The sequence below is a fragment of the Scyliorhinus canicula genome, chromosome 2 (genome assembly GCF_902713615.1).
Source record: "Scyliorhinus canicula chromosome 2, sScyCan1.1, whole genome shotgun sequence".
In the NCBI taxonomy this organism is placed as follows: domain Eukaryota; kingdom Metazoa; phylum Chordata; class Chondrichthyes; order Carcharhiniformes; family Scyliorhinidae; genus Scyliorhinus; species Scyliorhinus canicula.
Window position 1 is genome coordinate 155,770,712 of NC_052147.1, and position 20,370 is coordinate 155,791,081.

At 43.7% G+C, this 20,370-nt stretch overlaps 1 protein-coding gene across 1 annotated transcript in view; it reads right to left on the minus strand.

The window, feature by feature from the left end:
* hdac4 (histone deacetylase 4) overlaps window positions 1–20,370 on the minus strand; it is a 699,895-nt gene that overhangs the window by 284,563 nt on the left and 394,962 nt on the right. The window contains 1 exon segment of the mRNA XM_038788077.1: window positions 3,480–3,630. Coding sequence (XP_038644005.1) covers window positions 3,480–3,630 — 151 coding nt within the window.

The window sequence follows — 20,370 nt, forward strand, 5'->3', positions numbered from 1 at the left end:
AAGAATGTCGTCAAGGCTTGAAAATTGCAGCTATGGGGATGGATTGGGTTGCTTTCCTTAGAACAGAGAAGTCTAAGGGTGACCGCATTGAGGTGTACAAAATTATGAGCGGCTAAAAAGGGTCGACAGGAAAGACTTGTTTTCTTTAGCTGAGGGGTCAACCATCAGGGGGCATAAATTTAAGGTGATTGGTAGAAGGATTACAGGGGACATGAGGAAAGGCTTTTTCACCTAGACGGTTGAGGCTGAAATGCTCAACTTATGTAAAAGGAACCTGGGTCTGTATCTGAAGTGCTGTAACCTGCAAGGATATGGGCCAGGTGCTGGAAAATGGGATTAAAATAAGTAGCTTGGTTCTTTTTTTTCCGCTTTTATGGCCAGTGCAGATACATTGGGCTGAAATGGCCTATTTCTGAACCATAGAAAAGAGTCTTGGGTGCTCTAGCAATACCGGTACAGGGGTGAGGGGGAGAAGGCAGTGCTGTGAGCCACACTTTGAGTCGGACAGCTAGAAGTAGACTGAAGTGAGGGGGTTTCTACACAGGACAATAGAGAAAACAGTGAAGGATTTAATGATCAATGCTATCAAACTTGCTGGACAGATAATGGAAGACTGGAAAGGATAATGCATAATTGGATTTTGTTTGTTTGGAGGTTGGAGAATACTGCAGGTGTAGGTGTTCAACAATTTCAGGTAATTCCCATTCTTCAGTAAATACCTCAAGCCATACAATTTCCGATCAAAACTTCCTAGACTGCAACGGTCTCATGTAATCATTACTGCAAAAGTTTGAAGCACTCAATATATCAAATTCTCTAGATTAGACAAACAAATATACATGCAATTATTTCATTAAGGGAAGAACATTTTGTCGACACAAGGGCGAGATTAGAGAAGGCTTGCACTGAAAAATCATAAAAGCAATAGTGTAAGGAAACTCAACACGTTGACTCAAAGTAAGCACTGGAAGGAAAAAGAAAAATGGCAACAACATGAGTGACTGGAAATACTCAATGTGACTAGAACAGGGAGGATCCTATTGCTATTTAAAAATAATTTTTAAAGAAAATGATTTTTTAGTTTTCATCAAGTATGTACTGGATTAATGCTGCTGGATTGGAGTATTTTTCCATTTTGGGCGAAATGTTTTCAGAAAGTATTCCTTGGGTAGAAATGGCATAATCAAATGTAGCATTATGCCCTTTTTATTCTGCCACAAACACTATCTGTTTAATTTCCTACAGAACTACCCAAGTAACCTCCAACTGAGATTGTTAAATTGTAAGCAGTGTTGTGCTCTGACTTAATGTCAACTAGGGAGTGCATCATTAAAATTGCCAAGTTAATTTCAAATGTACGATTCTGACTACTCAGGAGATTTGAACTCCCCTCAGTTGTGAGCTGCAATAAGGTGTACTAGAAAGGAAACTGTAAATTCAGAATTCAAGAGGAAAATCATTATTTGAGCCATGCTCAAATGACTTGAACTTTACATAATAAATAATAAATGCAAGCTCAAAAACTTGAACCTTACATAAGAACTAAATATGACATAGGATATCAACACAAGAGGAGAATCTTTCTGGACTCAATGGCCAGAATATATCTATAAGTGATACCTCATCTACCATACAAAACACACTTGCAATTTTAAGTACATAGATCAGAAAATGAGTGTTATTTGTTTTTAAATTTACTATAAAGATAGTGATGAAACCTAAGAGTTATGTCAACTGAATTGCAACCTTATAACTCACTGTTTACCTATCACCTTTAATTAAAACTTGCATACCCAAGCTATACTCACTAAACTGTAGTGCCCATTCCAAGAGGTTGCTGCTACAAACACATCCTCCTAGAATGTAATGGTCTTTAACAAATCTATTCAAAGATCACCTTCTGTTGAAATTTCAGTTTTAAAAGCAGAATATGTTTAAACTACAGATAAGATCTTTAACAATGGCGTTTTTTGATTAAACCAAAGGAAAACTGGTAACATTGTTCACTTGGTGAATAAATCACTCCTCAAAACGAATTAAATCTGCTATGTCTTGATTCACAAAAGCTGAAAGGCCAAAGTACTGAACACCAGAGGATCTTGTCAAGAGTGTTTCTTCTGCTAGATAACTCGGTCATATTAACCATAATTGAGCAATACTAGTAAAATAAAATTATATTCTGTATTACTTTATTGTACGTGTTATGATCTTTGGCCAGGCCCCCAACCTGTTGGTAAGATCTGGTTAGTGATCAATCACGTTTTATTCAAAATAGGCCACGTTTGAGATTTAAGTGAATAAGTGACAAGATTCCATGGGCTTTGAACAAATAAAAATAAACTTTACAATACAAGGTCAGAAAGGTAAAACAATTTACAATATCTACCTTATACTAAACATACAAGATTAATATGAGGTACATGTAAACCAACAGGCAAACTGTGGTCAAACAGACCACACCGCACAATAAATGGCAGATGCGACCAAGACAAATTCCATGAGTTTCTTAACAACCTGCCCAGATGTCAGTAAGTACTGAGAGTCAAACAATCTCATTGAAACATTCTCTCTCACAAGGGATTCGAAACTTCAACTTCAAAGATATCATATTGTTATTCTCACCAAAGGTCACTCCAAGTTGAACAGGGTCAATGAGAGCTCATCTCATGAGGTTTCAATCTGTCTCCTGAGATTACGTCCCCCTGAATTCCAAAGAATGTACTCAAGCACTAACTTGAGCACAATTTGAGCTCTTCAGCCGCACTGAGTCGAACAACTGCTCAAAAGGGGTAACTAAATTAGGATATTTTCCTGTTCCCTCTTTGGGACCTCTCCTGTACCCTGCCTGGGACCGTTCTTCTCAATGGCACTCCACTCTTGGTCACCCACCTTTGTTTTTGCAGTTTTTTCTTCTGCCACTGGCTTAGGCACGCTGGACCTGAAGAACCCCAAAATGCTGATCTCTGCATATGCAGCCTTCTGCAACCGCACCCCCCCTCCCCCACAGTCTACGCATATGCAAAAGCTCTGAGGTCCATTGGGAGTTGAAGTTCCCAACCTACACTCTCAACACCAAGGTAAGTTTGATTTTCGTAACAACTGAATAAATTTTAATAACGACAATTTATAAAATACTCTTTGGTAAAACTACGAATCTAGTTTTGTTACCAACATCAGCAATAACATCAATTCACTGGTGGTGTTAAGGGCATGACAACTTCAGAGAACACGATGTGCTGCACCATATATCTGAACCAGAAAAAAACAAATGAACTCCCAATAATGTTTCAGATAATTAATCATATATAAATATTTTACAGGCAGGATTTTAAGCTTGCAACTCTAACCATGCTGGAATCAACTAAACTCTTTTCACCGTATAGTCAGCTAGATACTACTATCAGTGCTCGACAGACATCTTACATTTGCGCAAGTTAATTACTGATTAAATTATTTCTAAGGACACGGGCATCTCTTACTTTCTTTTCCTTTCTCTTTATTTTTTAGCAGCAGTAATTTTTGTTCTCTGTGTTGTTTCTCCATCTCTTGTTCCTGACGATGCTGCTCCAGTTTACGTTGCTGTTCCAAAATTTCTTGTTGGTGCTTCAATGCAAGCAAGTCCTGTTGATGCTTAAAAAACACAAAGGAAGAGTGAGCAACTGCCTACATGTCAACCATCTGATAGCTGAACCCTTCCCTGAATTCCCAAGTCCATTGTAATTGCAAAACGCACCACAGCTTTTACTTTCCAGCTAACATACGGAGATGAGCAACCTGTTTCAGACAGGCATCCTTTCGTACTATATAAATGGGAGTCCACTTATGTACAATGCACACTCTGCCTATTTGTATTAACACTGAGAAACACTGAATATGTCAGGAGAGAATAATGACCATTCGCAAATGGGAAGTTATTTCTGCTCGTCAATTTTTGGTTCAGTAATACAGTTGTCAACGGACTGTATTAGAGCATTTCAACTGACAACAATGAGCTACAGGGAAAACAAAGTCTACAGATAATGTCCCTTATGTTTTCACATGGGCAACCTGCCAGGTTGGTTACCTGTGCCCTGTTGTGAATTTCCTAATGGAGAGAATCCCATAGATATGGCAACTACAACAATATTGGCGGGATGGATATGGTTATGACTTTGGATTAGTTTGGGTGATCCAAAAATGCATTGCCAGCTCTTAGCTCAGTCTAAAGTAAACGTATTGTTTAAAAAGATTATTTTCTGTACTAAAAATGTAGCCAAATTTAGCAAAACCATGCATATTCCTCTATCATAGTTACCCGGAGTAGGTGGCAGTGAGACTTATGTCAGAGCGACAAAAGTCTTTATGCTGATGGTGCTCTCGATGGTGTTGGGAGTATATTTCTAACAGTGGGATACGCAAATTAGGATGATGCATAACTTGGAGGTAAACTTACAAATATTGCCATGCCCATCATTTTATTTCTCTGGTTCTCAATGGTAAAGCTTATGGGGCTACAGTGCTGTTGCAATAAGATTGTTACCCTGTAGACAGTGCATACTATAACAACGATGGGCAGTTGTTGCAGCACGTGGCCATTGAATTCAGTTGTAGGTATGTCAATTAATTGGACTGCACAGTTTTGGATGATGCCACACTTCCTCAAGTGTTCTTGTGCGTGCTTCAATCTAGGTAAGTGGTGATAATCAAGCTTGTAACTTGGTGGCGAGAGTTTCAGGATTCAGGACTGAACCACTGTCATTTCTATACATTTATTATCAGTGATTTCATAAGGTGGCCTTGCAGTGAGGAAACATAAATTTGATAAAACAAACCCAGATGACTTTTTGCTAATATGTATTTTGATATAGGAAAGGGGAATGCTCAATCATGAGGATTGCCTAAATTTTCCCTTTGAAGAAATTCAATTCTTGAGGGCAGGACTGCCATGTTGGAAGGGACTTTACATAGACAGAAACTTATTTTCTAAAATCACCATTTTGGTTGGTTTCCTCTAAAATAAGAATTCTTATAATATTGCTTAAAAACCAAAAGAACAATACAATAAAATTCAAATATCAAAAAGCAAGATTTTTCCAAACTGAGTTCCAAGTATATGGATAGCATACTCTGCTATGAAAACCCCTTGCATTTCTATTGTATCTTTAATATAAAGTATATTGCAAGATACATTCAGAGCCACAAAGGAGGAGCTCAGGAGGGGTGACAAAAAAACATGTTTTGAAGAGATGGGTCCCAAGAAGACTTTTGAAGAAGTGGGAAGGTTTAATGAGGAACCTATATAAGTGAAAGTCTCTGTTGTTATTAGGGCTGGGGCAAAGTGTCAAGGGATAGACTAAATTACAGAGATTTAGGAGGTAAGAAGTGGCTAAAATAATCGATCTTTCAGAAGAGGCAGAACAAAATGATTTAATTAAAAATATGAAACTCATCCTTCCCCATCCACTATTTTTTTAATACATAAATAGAATACTGACTGCTCTATACCCCACAGTCCTCCACTGCCGTCTTCTGTTGTTTTAACTGCTTTGTGCACTCAACTTCATTGTTGTTGGACGTTAATGATAGAGATATGTAAAATTAACTCCTTGTTGATAGTTAATTTAAGTTCGAGTTGAAACCACTCCAGATATTTGTGGTTTCGCTTTAGCAGCAATACTTATTGAATGTTAAGTATAATTTTAATTGCTTGTATTGCAGTTGAATTATCATCACCACCGGTCACACCCATAATTGGCATAAGAGCTACTCCCAAGCACGATTGTGATGAGCAAGGTCAAGACAGTAAACTGGGGCAACACGGTGGCTTAGTGGTTAGCATTGCTGCCTCACGGCCCGTGGTCACAGGTTCGATTCCGGCTCAGGGTCACTGTCCGTGTGGAGTTTGCATATTCTCCCCGTGTTTGCATGGGTTTCGCCCCCACAACCCAAAAGATATGCAGGGTAGGTGGATTGGTCATGCTAAATTGCCCCTTGACTGGAAAAATGAATTGGGTACTCTAAATCTATTTTTTAAAAAGACAGTAAACTGAAATGTCTCTCAAAACACAGGTGACTTCTACTTATATTTTGAAGTTAACTAGATGGATGGAGATGTAATTTAGGCAGAAATGTTCATTAATTATCTGTTCAACTGATTACCATCAGTTGAAATACAGACAGGGATGGAGATTAAGCAAATATAATTTAAGAATAAAGGAGATCTCAAACTGCATTCTTCATTTTTCTTTCTAACATTTGGATTTTTTATTTTGCAATTAATTTTTCTGTTAGTTTTGATTTTTTTCAAATATTTCTTGCTTGCTCTTTTAAAAAAATTTTCACCCTTACATTATTGGTCATCTTTATTTTTTTTAAATTAGTGTTATGCATTAGAAATAGTAAGGCTTCTATTGAAACCATCACTCAAGAGAAACCAGTAAAACAATGGGAATGATGTATAGGATCGTTGAGCCAGTTTTAAGGATATCACACGAATAATGACTTTATGAACCTGTGATTATGCACACGTCAGCATATTGATGTATTCTAAAATTACCATGTATTGTATTGTTGTGTTTGATAAATCAAACAATTAATCTTATGTTGTTAATTGTGATATTTTAAATGCAAAAGATTTTCTTATTGTGATGTACCTGATACTATGGTGGAATAAGAACTTCCGCGACTCAAGAAGATGCTCACCAGCACCTTCAAAGGCTGGCCTTGCCAACGGTGCCCATATCCCATGAACAAATATTTTTTTAAAAACAGGTAATTAACTCTTGAAGCACGCAATACTTATTCGAGCCTGCTCCTTAAGGGCCAATGCTTGTGTACTTCCAAAGAAGCAGATATTTCCATACATTCTGAAGACAATTACAACCCAACATAATAATAATCTTTATTAGATGTGATTTGGGAAGGGCAGCAAGTAAATCCAATCCCACTACATTTGCTGCCTCTACAGCATCCTGAACTATTTGTAAATAATAATAGTAATCTGTATTTGTGTCACAAGTAGGCTGACATTAACACTGCAATGAAGTTACTGTGCAAATCCCCTAGTCACCACATTCCGGCGTCTGTTCAGGTACACTGAGGGAGAATTCAGAATGTCCAATTCACCTAACAAGCATGTCTTTCGGGACTTGTGGGAAGAAACGGGAGCACCCGGAGAAAACCCACGCAGACACCCATAGATGTCATATACATGGACTTCAGTAAGGCATTTGATAAAGTTTCCCATGGCAGGTTGATGGAAAAAGTGAAGTCGTATGGGGTTCAGGGTGTACTAGCTAGATCAGGGGTGGGCAAACTTTTACGTTCAAGGGCCACATTCAGAAATTCACAATTTTAAAGGGCCGCATAGTATATTAAGTAAAATAATTACTTCACCCGGTTATGATTCTGGGCGCCTCATATAGAACAGAGAACAGTACAGTACAGAACAGGCCCTTTGGCCCTCGATGTTATGCCGAGCAATGATCACCCTACTCAAGTCAACGTATCCACCCTATACCAGCAAGTAACCCAACAGCCCCTCCCATTAACCTTAAAAAAAAAAAATTTTTTTTTTTAATGACTTGGTGGGCCGCATAAAGACCTTTGGCGGGCCGCATGCAGCCCGCGGGCCGTAGTTTGCCCACCCCTGAGCTAAATGGATAAAGAACTGGCTGGGCAACAGAAGACAGAGAGTAGTGGTGGAAGGGAGTGTCTCAAAATGAGGAAGGGTGACTAGTGGTGTTCCACAGGGATCCGTGCTCGGACCACTGTTGTTTGTGATATACATAAATGATCTGGAGGAAGGTATAGGTGGTCTGATTAGCAAGTTTGCAGATGATACTAAGATTGGTGGAGTTGCAGATAGCGAGGAGGACTGTCAGGGAATACAGCAAAATATAGATAGATTGGAGAGTTGGGCAGAGAAATGGCAGATGGAGTTCAATCCAGGCAAATGCAAGGTGATCCATTTTGGAAGATCCAATTCAAGAGTGGACTATATGGTCAATGGAAGAGTCCTGGGGAAAATTGATGTACAGTGAGATCTGGGAGTTCAGGTCCATTGTACCCTGAAGGTGGCAACGCAGGTTGATAGAGTGGTCAAGAAGGCATTTAGCATACTTGCCTTCATCGGACGGGGTATTGAGTACAAGAGTCGGCAGGTCATGTTACAGTTGTATAGGACTTTGGTTAGGCCACATTTGGAATACTGCGTGCAGTTCTGGTCGCCACATTACCAGAAGGATGTGGATGCTTTAGAGAGGGTGCAGAGGAGGTTCACCAGGATGTTGCCTGGTATGGAGGGTGCTAGCTATGAAGAAAGGTTGAGTAGATTAGGATTGTTTTTGTTGGAAAGACGGAGGTTGAGGGGGGACCTGATTGAGGTCTACAAAATTATGAGAGGTATGGACAGGGTGGATAGCAACAAGCTTTTTCCAAGATTGGGGGTGTCAATTACAAGGGGTCACGATTTCAAGGTGAGAGGGGGAAAGTTTAAGGGAGATGTGCGTGGAAAGTTTTTTACGCAGAGGATCATGGGTGCCTGGAACGCTTTGCCAGCAGAGGTGGTAGAGGCGGGTACGATAGCATCCTTTAAGATGCATCTAGACAGATATATGAACGGGCGGGGAACAGAGGGAAGTAGACCTTGGAAAATAGGAGACAGGTTTAAATAAAGGATCTGGATCGGCGCAGGCTGGGAGGGCCGAAGGGCCTGTTCCTGTGCTGTAATTTTCTTTGTTCTTTGACACAGAGAGAACGTGAAGACTCCGCATAGAGAGTGACCCAAGCCGGAAATCTTGACCACTGTGCTACCGTTCCGCCCTGACAAAGTTTCTGTAGATTGGTAGCTGCTGAGCGTTTCTTCATAACTTAATCTTTCCAGTTTATCTGAGGCTCATAAAAAAGTACAAAGTAACTGGGTTACCACCTTTTTTCATTTTTTTAATCACTGTTCAATTATAATTTATTGTGTTGACAGTAAATGTAAGACAAGCAGTGTGACATATCAGACAGTGAAGGTGTCCAAAAGAGATGGTGGTGAGATAAGAGTTGAGATAAAGTTGGGTACCATCTGCAAATATCTGGAACTTATTGCGTTTTTGGATTATACCGTTGAGGGGCAGCATGTAAATGGGAAATAGAAGGGGACCAAGGATGGACCCTAGGGGTACTTTAGAGGAATGGGAGAGGTTATGACAGATAATTCTCTATGATTATGTAATTTTTAAAAAACCAACTAACTTTGATTATACATACATAGATACACAGAAGATAGGAGCAGGAGGAGGCCTTTTGACCCTTCAAGCCTGCTCCGGCATTCATCACTATCATGGCTGATCATTCAACTCAATAGCCTAATCCTTCTTTCTCCCCATAGCCTTTGATCTAATTTTCCCAAGTGCTATATCTAGCCGCCTCTTGAATATATTCAATGTTTTAGCATCAACTACTTCCTGTGGTAATGAATTCCACAGGCTCACCACTATTTAGGTGAAGAAATATCTCCTCATCTCTGTCCAAATTGGTTTACCCTGAATCCTCAGACTGTGACGCTGGTTCTGGACACACCCATCATTGGGAACATCTTCCCTGCATCTCCCCTGTCTCGTCCTGTTAGAATTTTATAATTCTGTATGAGATCCCCCCCCAATCTTCTGAACTCCAGTGAGAACAATCCTAACCTAGTCAATCTCTCCTCATATAACAGTCCCGCCACCCCTGGAATCAGTCTGGTCAACCTTTGCTGCACTCCCTTGAGAGCAAGAACATCCTTCCTCAGAAAAGGAGACTAAAACTGCACACAATACTCCAGGTGTGGCCTCACCGAGGCCCTGTATAACTGCAGCAACACATCCGTGCTTCTGTACTCGAAACCTCTCGCAATGAAGGTCAACATACCATGAGCCTTCTTTACCGCCTGCTGCACCTGAACGCTTACCTTCAGCGACTGGTGCACAAGCACACCCAGGTCCCGTTGCCCACTCCCCTCTCCCAATTTACAACCATTCAGGTAGTAATCTGCCTTCCTGTTTTGCTTCCAAAGTGAACAGTCTCACACTTATCCAACTTATACTGCATCTGCTGTTGATTTGCCCACTCGCCCAACCTATCCTGATCATGCTGTAGGATCTCTGCATCCTCGTCACAGTTCACCCTCCCACCCAACTCGGTATCATCTTCAAACTTTGAGATATTACATTTTCTTCCCTCACCCAAATCATTAATCTCTATTGTGAATAGCTGGGGTCCCAGCACCGATCCCTGTGGTACTGTAGTCACTGCCTGCCAATTTGAAAAGGACCCATTAATTCCTATTCTTTGTTTCCTCTCTGCCAACCAGTTTTATATACACCTTAATACACTTCCCCCAATCCCATGCGCTTTAATTTTTCACAATAATCTCTTATGGGGGACTTTGTCAAACGCCTTCTGAAAGTCCAAATATACCATATTGACTGGCTCACCCTTGTCAACTGTACTGATTACATCTTCAAAGAATTCCAATAGCTTTGTCAAGCATGATTCCCCCTTCACAAATCCATGCTGACTGACTGATCCTGCCACTGCTTTCTAAATATTCTGCTATAAAGTCCTTGATAATGGATTCAAGAATTTTCCCCACTTCCGATGTTAGGCTTACTGGTCTATAATTCCCTGCTTTCTCTCTACCTCCTTTTTTGAATATTGGAGTGACATGAGCTACCCTCCAATCTGCAGGGACTGTTCCAGAGTCTAAAGAATCCCTTCTTTGCTGAATTCTAAACTGCTCCCAATCCTCAGTCCTATTATTTTTCTTGGCCATTTCTAATTTTCTTTGTAAGTCATGGATTGGCCCTCTTACCCATTTAGCATTTGTGCCAGACATGAATGAACAGTTGCTGCTGTTCCCCATGCATTCCTTGTTTGCCATTGCCTATCCACTGTCATCCCTTTAAGTAACTCTCCCAATCTATCAAGGCCAACTCACGCCTCATAACTTCAAAGTTTCCTTTAATAAGATTGAACACCCTAGTCTCCGAATCAACCACTTCACTCTCCATCGTGATAAAAAATTCTATCATGTTTTGGTCGCTCATTCCCAAGGGGTCTCGCACAGCCACATTGGCAATGATTCCCTTCTCATTACACAGTACCCAGTCTTAAGATGGCCTGCTCTCTAGTTGGTTCCTGCAATATTGGTCAAGACAACCATCCCGTATACACTCCAGGAATTCCTCCTCTACGGCACTTTGGCTAATTTGATTTGCCCAATCTATGTGAAGATTAAAATCACCCATGATCACCGATATTCGCTTATTACATGCATCTCTAATTTCATGTTTAATGCCATTCGCAACATCACTGCTGCAGTTTGGGGGCCTATACATGACACCCACTAATGTTTTTTGCCCCTTGTTATTTCTCAACTCTACCCATTGTCAGAGCTAATATCCTTTCTCATTATTGTTTTAATTTCCTCTTTAACCAGCAGTGCTATGCCTGTCCTTTCTAAATACTGAAAATCCTGGGATATTCAGTTCCCATCCCTGGTCACCCTACAGCCATGTCTCCGTAATCACAATGATATCATACCCATTTATATCTATCTGCGTGATTAGTTCATCCACTTTATTGCAAATGCTCCATGCATTAAGGCACAGATCCTTTAAGTTTGTCTTTTTCACATTGTTTGTCTTGCTCCCAATATTGTTCTCTTTTGCGCTGTTTGAATTTTGCCATTGGGTTCTCCACCTATCACTTTTCTTATTCATTTTTTTACCTTTTGTTTTTATCCTTGCTCCCTCTTTCTCTGACTCCTTGCATAAGTCCCATCCCCCTGGCATATTAGTTTAAACCCTCCCCAACTACTCTAGCAAATAGCCCCCCCCCCCCCCCCGAGGACATCAGTCCCAGTCCCGTCCACGTGTAACTCGTCGAGTTTGTATAGGTCCCACCTGCCCCAGAACCAGTCCCAATGCCCCAGGAATCTGAAACCATCTGACACCATCTCTTCAGCCATGTATTAATCCAATATATCCTGTCATTTCTGCTCTGAATACCACGTGGCACCGGTAGTAATCCTTATTAATTATTTACAGCTCCTTCCTAAATCTTTTTCCCTTTCACCCCCGCTTCCAGCAAATGCAAGGGACTTGTGGAATTCTTTGTCTATGATTGAAATTGGCCAATCATCTGCCTGCTGTTTCACTTGCCCATCGGGACCAAATTTTCTCTAAAGCCTCCCTTACTGGCCTTGTATCTTTTTCAAGTTTCCCTCACATCGCTCCTCATGCTCTCTCAGAGTTCAGCTTGGCCATGAGACCCACCTCCCAGGAGCACAGGAAATAGGAGCAGGAGTAGTCCTTTCGACGCCTCAAGCTTATTCTGCCATTCTAGATCATGGCTGACATTCTACCGCAACACCATTTTCCTGCATTATCCCCACAACCCTCAATGCCGGTCTTGAATATGCTCAATGATTGAGCCCTCTGGAGTAGAGGATTCCAAAGATTCATCGCCCTCCAAGTAAAAAAATTCCTCATCTCAATCCTAAATAGCTACTTCTTATTTGGAGGTTGAGTCCCTGGTTCTATACTGCCCCTAGACAGGGGAAACAGCCTTTCTGCATCTACCCTATTGAGCCCTGAAGAAAACTTTGCTTGCTTCAATGAAATCATCTCATTCACCTAAATTCAACGCAAATAAGACCATAAGACATAGGAGCAGAATTAGGCCACTCGGTCCATCAAGTCTGCTCCACCATTCCATCATGGCTGATATTTTCTCATCCCTATTCTCCTGCCTTCTCCCCATAACCCCTAATCCCCTTATTAATCAAGAACCTGTCAAATTCTGTCTTAAAGACACTCAATGATTTGGCCTCCACAGACTTCTGCGGTAAAGAGTTCCACAGATTCACCACTCTCTGGCTGAAGAAATTCCTCCTCATCTCTGCTTTAAAGGATCATCCCTTTAGTCTGAGAGTGTGTCCTCTGCTTCTAGTTTTTCCGACAAGTGGAAACGTCCTCTCCACGTCCACTCTATCCAGGCCTCGCAGTATACTGCAAGTTCCAATAACATCCCCCCCTCATCCTTCTAAACTCCAACAAGTACAGACCCAGAGTCCTCAACCGTTTCTCATACAACAAGTTCTTTATTCCAGGGATCATTCTTGTGAACCTCCTCTGGATCCTTTCCAAGACCAGCACATCCTTCCTTAGATACGGGGCCCAAAGCTGCTCACAATACTCCAAATGGGGTATGACCAGAGCCTTATATAGCCTCAGAAGTACATTCCTGGTCTTGTATTCTAACTCTCTTGACATGAATGCTGACATTTGTCTTCTTAACTGCTGATTGAACCTGCACATTAACCTTAAGAGAATCGTGAACAAGGACTCCCAAGTCCCTTTGTGCTTCTGATTTCCTAAGTATTTCCCCATTTAGAAAATAGTCTATGCCTAAATTCCTCCTTCCAAAGTGTACTTTCCACATTGTACTTCATTTGCCACTTCATTGCCCACTCTCCTAACCTGTCCAAATCCTTCCGCAGCCCCCCACTTCCTCAATACTACCTGTCCCTCTACAGATGTTTGTATCATCTGCAAACTTAGTGACAGTGCCTTCAGTTCCTTCTTCCAGATCATTAATGTGTATTGTGAAACGTTGTGGTCCCAGCACAGACCCCTGAGGCACACCACTAGTCACCGGCTGCCATCCTGAAAAAGACCCCTTTATCCCCACTTCCTGCCTTCTGCCAGTCAGCCAATCCTCTATCCATGCCAGGATCTTACCCTGAACACCATGGGCTTTTAACTTATTTAACAGTCTCCTCTGCGGCATCTTGTCAAAGGCCTTCTGGAAATCTAAATAAATCACATCCACTGGTTCTCCTTTGTTTAACTTTCTTGTTACTTCCTCAAAGAACTCCAACAGATTTGTCAGACACAACCTCCCTTTGACAAAGCCGTGCTGACTCAGTCCTATTTTACCATGCACTTCCGCGATCTCATCTTTAATAACAGACATGGGCCCAGTCTCCTCAATCTCCCTTCATAGGACAACCCTGCCAACCCAGGGATCAGTCTGATGAATCTTTGTTGACTCTCTCTGTGGCAAGTATTTCCTTCCTTCGGTAAGATGAGCAAAACTCTCCACAAAACTCCAGGTGCGGTCTCACCAAGGCTCCATACTCCTGCATCAAGGCACCCTGACTCCTGCATTCAAATTATTTTGTAATAGAGGCTAGCATACAGATTTATTTTCTAATTTCTTGCTGCACCTGCATTTTAGCTTTCAGTGACTTGTGAACATAGACACCAAAGTCCCTTTGACCATCAACACTTCCCAATCTCTCACCATTTAAGAAATACTCTGCATTTTTGTTTTTCCTATTAAAATGCATAACTTCACGTTTTTCAAGTATTCCATTTAGCATGTCCTTGCCCACTCAGTTAGCCTGTCTAAATCTCTAGAAGCCTCTTTGAATCCTCCTCACAACTTACATTCCCACCCAGTTTTGTATCATCCTCAAACTTGGAAATAATACACTTGGTGCCCATCGAAAACATTGATACAGATCGTGAATAACTGGGGCCAAAGCATTTAATTTTTAAGTGCTTAAAAGAGCGAGGTAGGAGGTTTTGGGAAGGTTTGGGCCGAGATTTGTGGCATAGGTGCGGTTGCTGTATGTGGCACCAAGGGCGAGGGTGAGGACGAATGATAGGAGTTCACAAAGCTTTGATTTACACAGGGGTACGAGGCAGAGATGCTCGCTGTCGCCGTTGCTGTTTGCGATGGCTCTCAGGGGGTCGGCGGAGTGGAGGGGAATATGAGGGGACAGAGGGAGCATCAGGTGTTGCTCTATGCCGATGACCTCTTGCTGTACGTTTTAGAACCGTTGGCGAGTATGAGAAGGATTATGGACCTGCTGGAGAGCTTTGGAGGGTTCTCGGGTACAAATTGAATGTAAATAAAGCGAGGTATTCCTGGTGAATGAGCTAGGAGAGATGGCTAATTTAAGAGGGATGCCATTTACGGTAGCAAGCGACAGGTTTAGGTATTTAAGGATTCAGGTAGCGAGGGAATGGACGGGGCTCCACAAGTGGAACTTAGCGAAGCTGATGGGAGGAGGCCAGGGTGGATCTTAGGAGGAGAAGGGTCCAAGTGGTGAAAATGAATATTCTGCTGAGGTTCTGGTTTATCTTTCAGGCTCTCCCGATCTTTATACCAAAGGCCTTTTTTCAGAAAGTGGACACGATCATCTCGGACTTTGTATGGGTAGAGAAAGTGCCAAGGGTGGGGAGGACCCAGGGCAGGGTTGGCGTTGCCGAACTTGCTTCATTATTATTGGCCGGCGAATGTGGACAGGGTGCGGCTGTGGTGGGAAGGAGAAGGGGTAGAGTGGGTTAGGATGGAGGAGGAATCTTTTAACGGGTCTAGTTTGAGGGCTATGCTGACGGCCGCGTTGCCAATGGTTCCGAGTAGGTATTCAGGGAGCCCGGTGGTGCAGTCCACGGTGAAGTATGGAATCAGCTGAGGAGATATTTTAGGATGGAAGGGATGACGGTGCTAACATTGCTGTGCATGAAACATGGGTTTGAGCCAGGGATGATCGATAGTGTATACAGGAGGTGGAGGGAAGAGGGGCTGGTCAAGGCGAGGGATTTGTATTTGGAGGACAGGTTCACCAGTCTGGAGGAGCTAAGGGGGAGGGTAAAGCTGCGAGGGGGAGTGAGTTCAGGTACATGCAGATTAGGAACTTTGCGCGAAAGGTCTGGAGGTGGTTCCCTAGCTTGCTGGGATACACCCTGCTGGAGCGACTGCTGCTTCCAGATGCGGAAAGGGAGGGAAGAATTGGGAATATATATAAGTGGTTGGGGGGATGCAGGGAAGTGAGCGGGTGGTGAAGATCAAGGAAAATGGGAAGCGGAGTTGGGAGGGGAGATCACTTAGGAAGTACGGAGTGAGGCACTGCAAAGGGTAAACAGAACCTCCTCTTGTGCAAGGGTGAGCCTGATACAGTTTAAGGTGGTGCACAGGGTGCATATGACTCGGGTGAGAATGAGTGGGTTCTTTCAGGAGGGTAGCAGATGAGTGAGAGGTGTGGTCGGGGGCCAGCGAATCACGTGCATATGTTTTGGGGTTGCAAAAAATTGAGAAGATTCTGGGCGGGAGTGTTCACGGTCTTAGCCGGGGTAGTGGAGGAGGAGGTGGACCCAGACCCTTTGGTGGCGATATTTGGGGTTTCAGAGAAGCCGGAGCTCATGGAGAGGAAAGGCCAATGTTGTGGCCTTTGCTTCTCTATTGCACAGCGATGAAATTTGTTGAAGTGGCTGTCGGCATCGCCACCGGGGGTTGCGGCATGGTTGGGTGACCTGTACGACTTCCTGCAGTTGGAGAAGATAAAGTATGAGTTAAGGGGTTCAGCAGGGGGGTTTAAGAAAAGGTGGGGGATGTTTGTGACCGGGTTTGATGAGTTGTTCGTCGCAGGGGGGAGGGGGGGGTGGTGAAAAAGGGGGAAACTCTGTACAGACTGTATCGTTGATTGTTGGGAAGTATGTTTCTCCGGGTGTTTATTTGCTGTAACCTGTTTTGATATATGTTTGTAATAAAATACATTTAAGAAAAAGAGCCAGATAGATTCTTGATTGACAAGGGGTGAAAGGTTATTGCGGTAGGCAGGAATATGGACTTCAGTAACGGCATGGGAGAGAAGGTTGCACAAAAGGTGGCTCCTTCCCGGGTCCTGGTATTTTGATCCCTTTTGCCTGTTTTCTCCAGGAGAATTTGGGTTCTAACCCAGTAGGTTTGTGTGGGGAACAGAAAGGCGCCAGATGAATGTCAAAAGCCTTGGTGAAAATGACCACGGGAAAGAAACCCCTGGCTGGGGTTTCGACAAAGGAATTTGGGGAACAAAAGGTGGTGGAGGTGGCCGCTGGGATGGTGGCGGAAGTGTTGGAGACGTTTGTCAGGTAGATGGATGGTCAATTTGAGTGACAAGGGAAGGAAATTAAAGAGACGTTCAAAGCCACCATTGAGGAGGCGTTGGGCTTGATACGGGAGCAACTGGGCAAAACGGTCAAAGCTGTGAAGGAGCATGGGGAGACGCTGAAGGGCGTGGAGGAGGCCTTGTCGAGGCATGAGGATCAACCTGCCCCATTGGAAGCTGAGATGTTGCTCATTGCAGATAGGAATATGGGCCTGAAGGGCAAAGCTGAAGATCTGGAGAACAGGTCGCGACGCATGAATCTCAGCTTGCCGGAGGGAGTGGAGGACCTGAAATAACCAAGTATTTTTCAGAAATGTTCTCTGGATTGGTGGGAGGGGATAAAGTGTTTCTGCTCCAGAATTGGACAGGGTACATTGGGCTCTGTAACAGAAGCCGTTACTGAACAAGCCGCTACAGGCAGCGATCGTCCAATTTCAGAGAGTTACCAGGGGAAGGAGCAGGTGTTGGTGCAGGTGACCATCTTAGGTGGGCCTCGGCCTAGGAACTGGTGATGAAGGTCACAGTAGTAATGGTTGACTCAAGGTGTTTGGTGGGGGTGGCGGGGGGTCCTGGAATGTGCGATGCCTGGGAAGGGATCAGTAAAGAATACAAGGGTATTTGCACTTTTAAAGAGTTTGGGAGCCGACATGGTGTTTTTACAAGGCACTCTAGGGCTGGGCTCTGGAAATCATGGCTGGGCTCTGGAAATCCTGGGCGAGCCAGGTGTTTCACTTGGGCTTTATAGTCACTCCCAGGGGAAGGGATCTTAATTCATAAGAGAGTTTAGTTCCAGGCGGGGAGCATTATAGCTGATCAGGGTGGATGGTATGTGATGATTGTAGGGGCATTAGAGGGGAAGTTAGTGGTTCTAGTGAATGTGTATGCCCCGAATTGGGATGATGTATCATTTATGAAATGGCTGTTGGCTACAGTGCCGGATTTGGATACCCACCAATTGATTTTGGGGGGTGTTTTAAACCATGTTTTTCTTCAAAATTGAATCTCTCCAGGACAAAACCATTGGTCCTGGCTGGGAAGGTATTGTTTATGGAGGACCGGGAGGAGGTAGATCCGTGGTGGTTTATGCACCTAGGGAGAAGGAGTTCTCAATTTTTTCTTTGGTACACAAGCTGTATTCAAAAATTTATTATTTTACTCTGAGTTGGACTTTCCTCGCTGGGATGAAGAAGGCTGACTACTCGGGGGTGGTTATTTCAAATCATTCCCCACATTAGGTGGACTGGTATTGGAGGTCGGTTTGGAGAATCATAGAGGGTGGCGTTTAGGTGTAGGGCTGCTTTTGGACTTGGGGCTCGGTGTGAGGATTTTGAGAGCTATATGGGAGTATGTGGAACATAATGATAATAGGGAGGGCTCTCCCTCGAGGTGCTGAAGATGGTGATCAGTGGATGGGAGGTGAGACAGTTTAAGGCACATGTGGATGGGAGGTGAGACAGAAACTGGTGGTTGAGATTCTAGGGGTGGACTGTAGTAATGTAATGGACCCTACTCCGGAGCTTTTTTTTTTATTTTTATTATTTTTAATAAATTTAGTGTACCCAATCATTTTTCCAATTAAGGAGCAATTTAGAGTGGCCAATCCACCTAGGTTGCACATTTTTGGGTTGTGGGGGCGAAACCCACGCAAACACGGGGAGAATGTGCAAACTCCACACGGACAGTGACCCAGAGCCGGGATCGAACCTGGGACCTCAGCGCCGTGAGGCCGCCAGTGCTAACCCACTGCGCCACCGTGCTGCCCTTACTCCGGAGCTTTTGACGTGTAGGAAAAATACTGCAAATGCAGTTTGATGTCCTGTCCACGGACAGGGCGGTGCAGCAATTGAGGCAGGCAAAAGGGGCGATGCATAAGTATGGGGAGAACGTGAGCCATCTCTTGGCTTACCAATTAAGGTGGCAGGAGGCGGCCAGGGAGAATGTTGAGGTTAGGGATTTGGAGGGTAGGCTGGCCTCCGCCCAAGGCATGGTGAATGGAGAGCTTAGGTCCTTTTATGAGAGGTCATATAGGTCGGAGCCACCAGAGGGCGAACAGGGTATGGCAGAGTTCCTAGGGGGTTTGGAGTTTCCTAAGGGTGGGGGAGGAATTGCGGTAGGAGCTGGAGGCGCCACTGGGTCTGGAGGAAATTCAGATAGCTATGAAACACATGCAGGCAGGGAAGGCTGATGGGTTCCCGGTGGAATACCAGAGACAATTGTATCATTGGATGTGGAGAAAGCGTTCGGCCGCCTGGTGTGGGCTATCTTTTTGCGGTGTTGAAGAAGTTTGGATTTGGACCTGGGTATGGTTGCTGTATGTGACTCCATTTGCACCAGCACAACGATCTCAGGGCCTTTTCGGTTGCCATCGGGGTAGAGGCAGGAATGTCTGATATCTCCCTTGTTGTCTGCATTTGCAATTGAGCCACTGGCCATTGCTTTGAAAGCCTCGAATGTGTGGATTGGGGTCATTAGAGGTGGGGTGGAACTTGGATGCCAATATATGCAGATGATTCGCTGCTGTAGGTTCGGGACCTGTGGTTGGCGAAAGGGAATATTATGGGTATTTTGCAGAGCTTTGGTGCCTTTTCTGGTTACAAGTTGAACATATGGAAGAGTGAATATTTTGTGGTCAGCGCATGGTGGTGGTGTGGGGGCGCGGCAGCGGATTGAGGTATGTTGCTGTTCCAGTTGGCAGGTTGATTCATTACAGGTTCAGGTGCAGGGAATTGGGCGCGGCTTCAGAGGTTGAATTATACGAGCCTGGTGGGTAACTTTCAGGTGGACTTTCAGAGGTGGGATAGTCTCCGGTTATTGTTGGTGGGCCGGGTTCAGTTGATTAAGATAAACAACTTACCAAAATTTTTATTTTTATTTCAGTGACTCCTGGTGTTCCTGCCTAGTAATCTTTCCGAAGAGTCAAGCAGCTTATTTCCGGCAGGTAAGGCCCGAGGAGTCTGAAGGGGATCCTGCACATGGACAGTCAGACAGGGGGTCTAGAGCTGCCAAATCTGCTGTACTAAAATTGGGCAGCCAACGTGGAGGTGTTTGGATAGTGTGGGGACCCGTGGGCTCTCTGGGTTCAGATGGAGTCACGGTCATGTAGGGGGACAAGTTTGGGGGCATTGGTAACAGCACATTTCCATTGGCGCCGGCAGGAACTCAGCGAACCCATTTTTTGGTGTGCACACTAAAAAAATGGAGGCAACTCTGCCAGCATTTTAAGTTGGGGCAGCTTCAAGGCTGGGTCCTATTTGTGCTAACCACCTGTTTGAGCCGGCAAGGCTAGATGCCACATTTGATGGTTGGAGAGAGATAGGGCTGGAGAGAGTGGGTGATTTATTCTTGGAGGGACTGTTTGCCAGCCTGGAGGAGCTGCAGGGGAAATTTGGGCTCTTAGGTTCGCACATGTTTAGGTACCT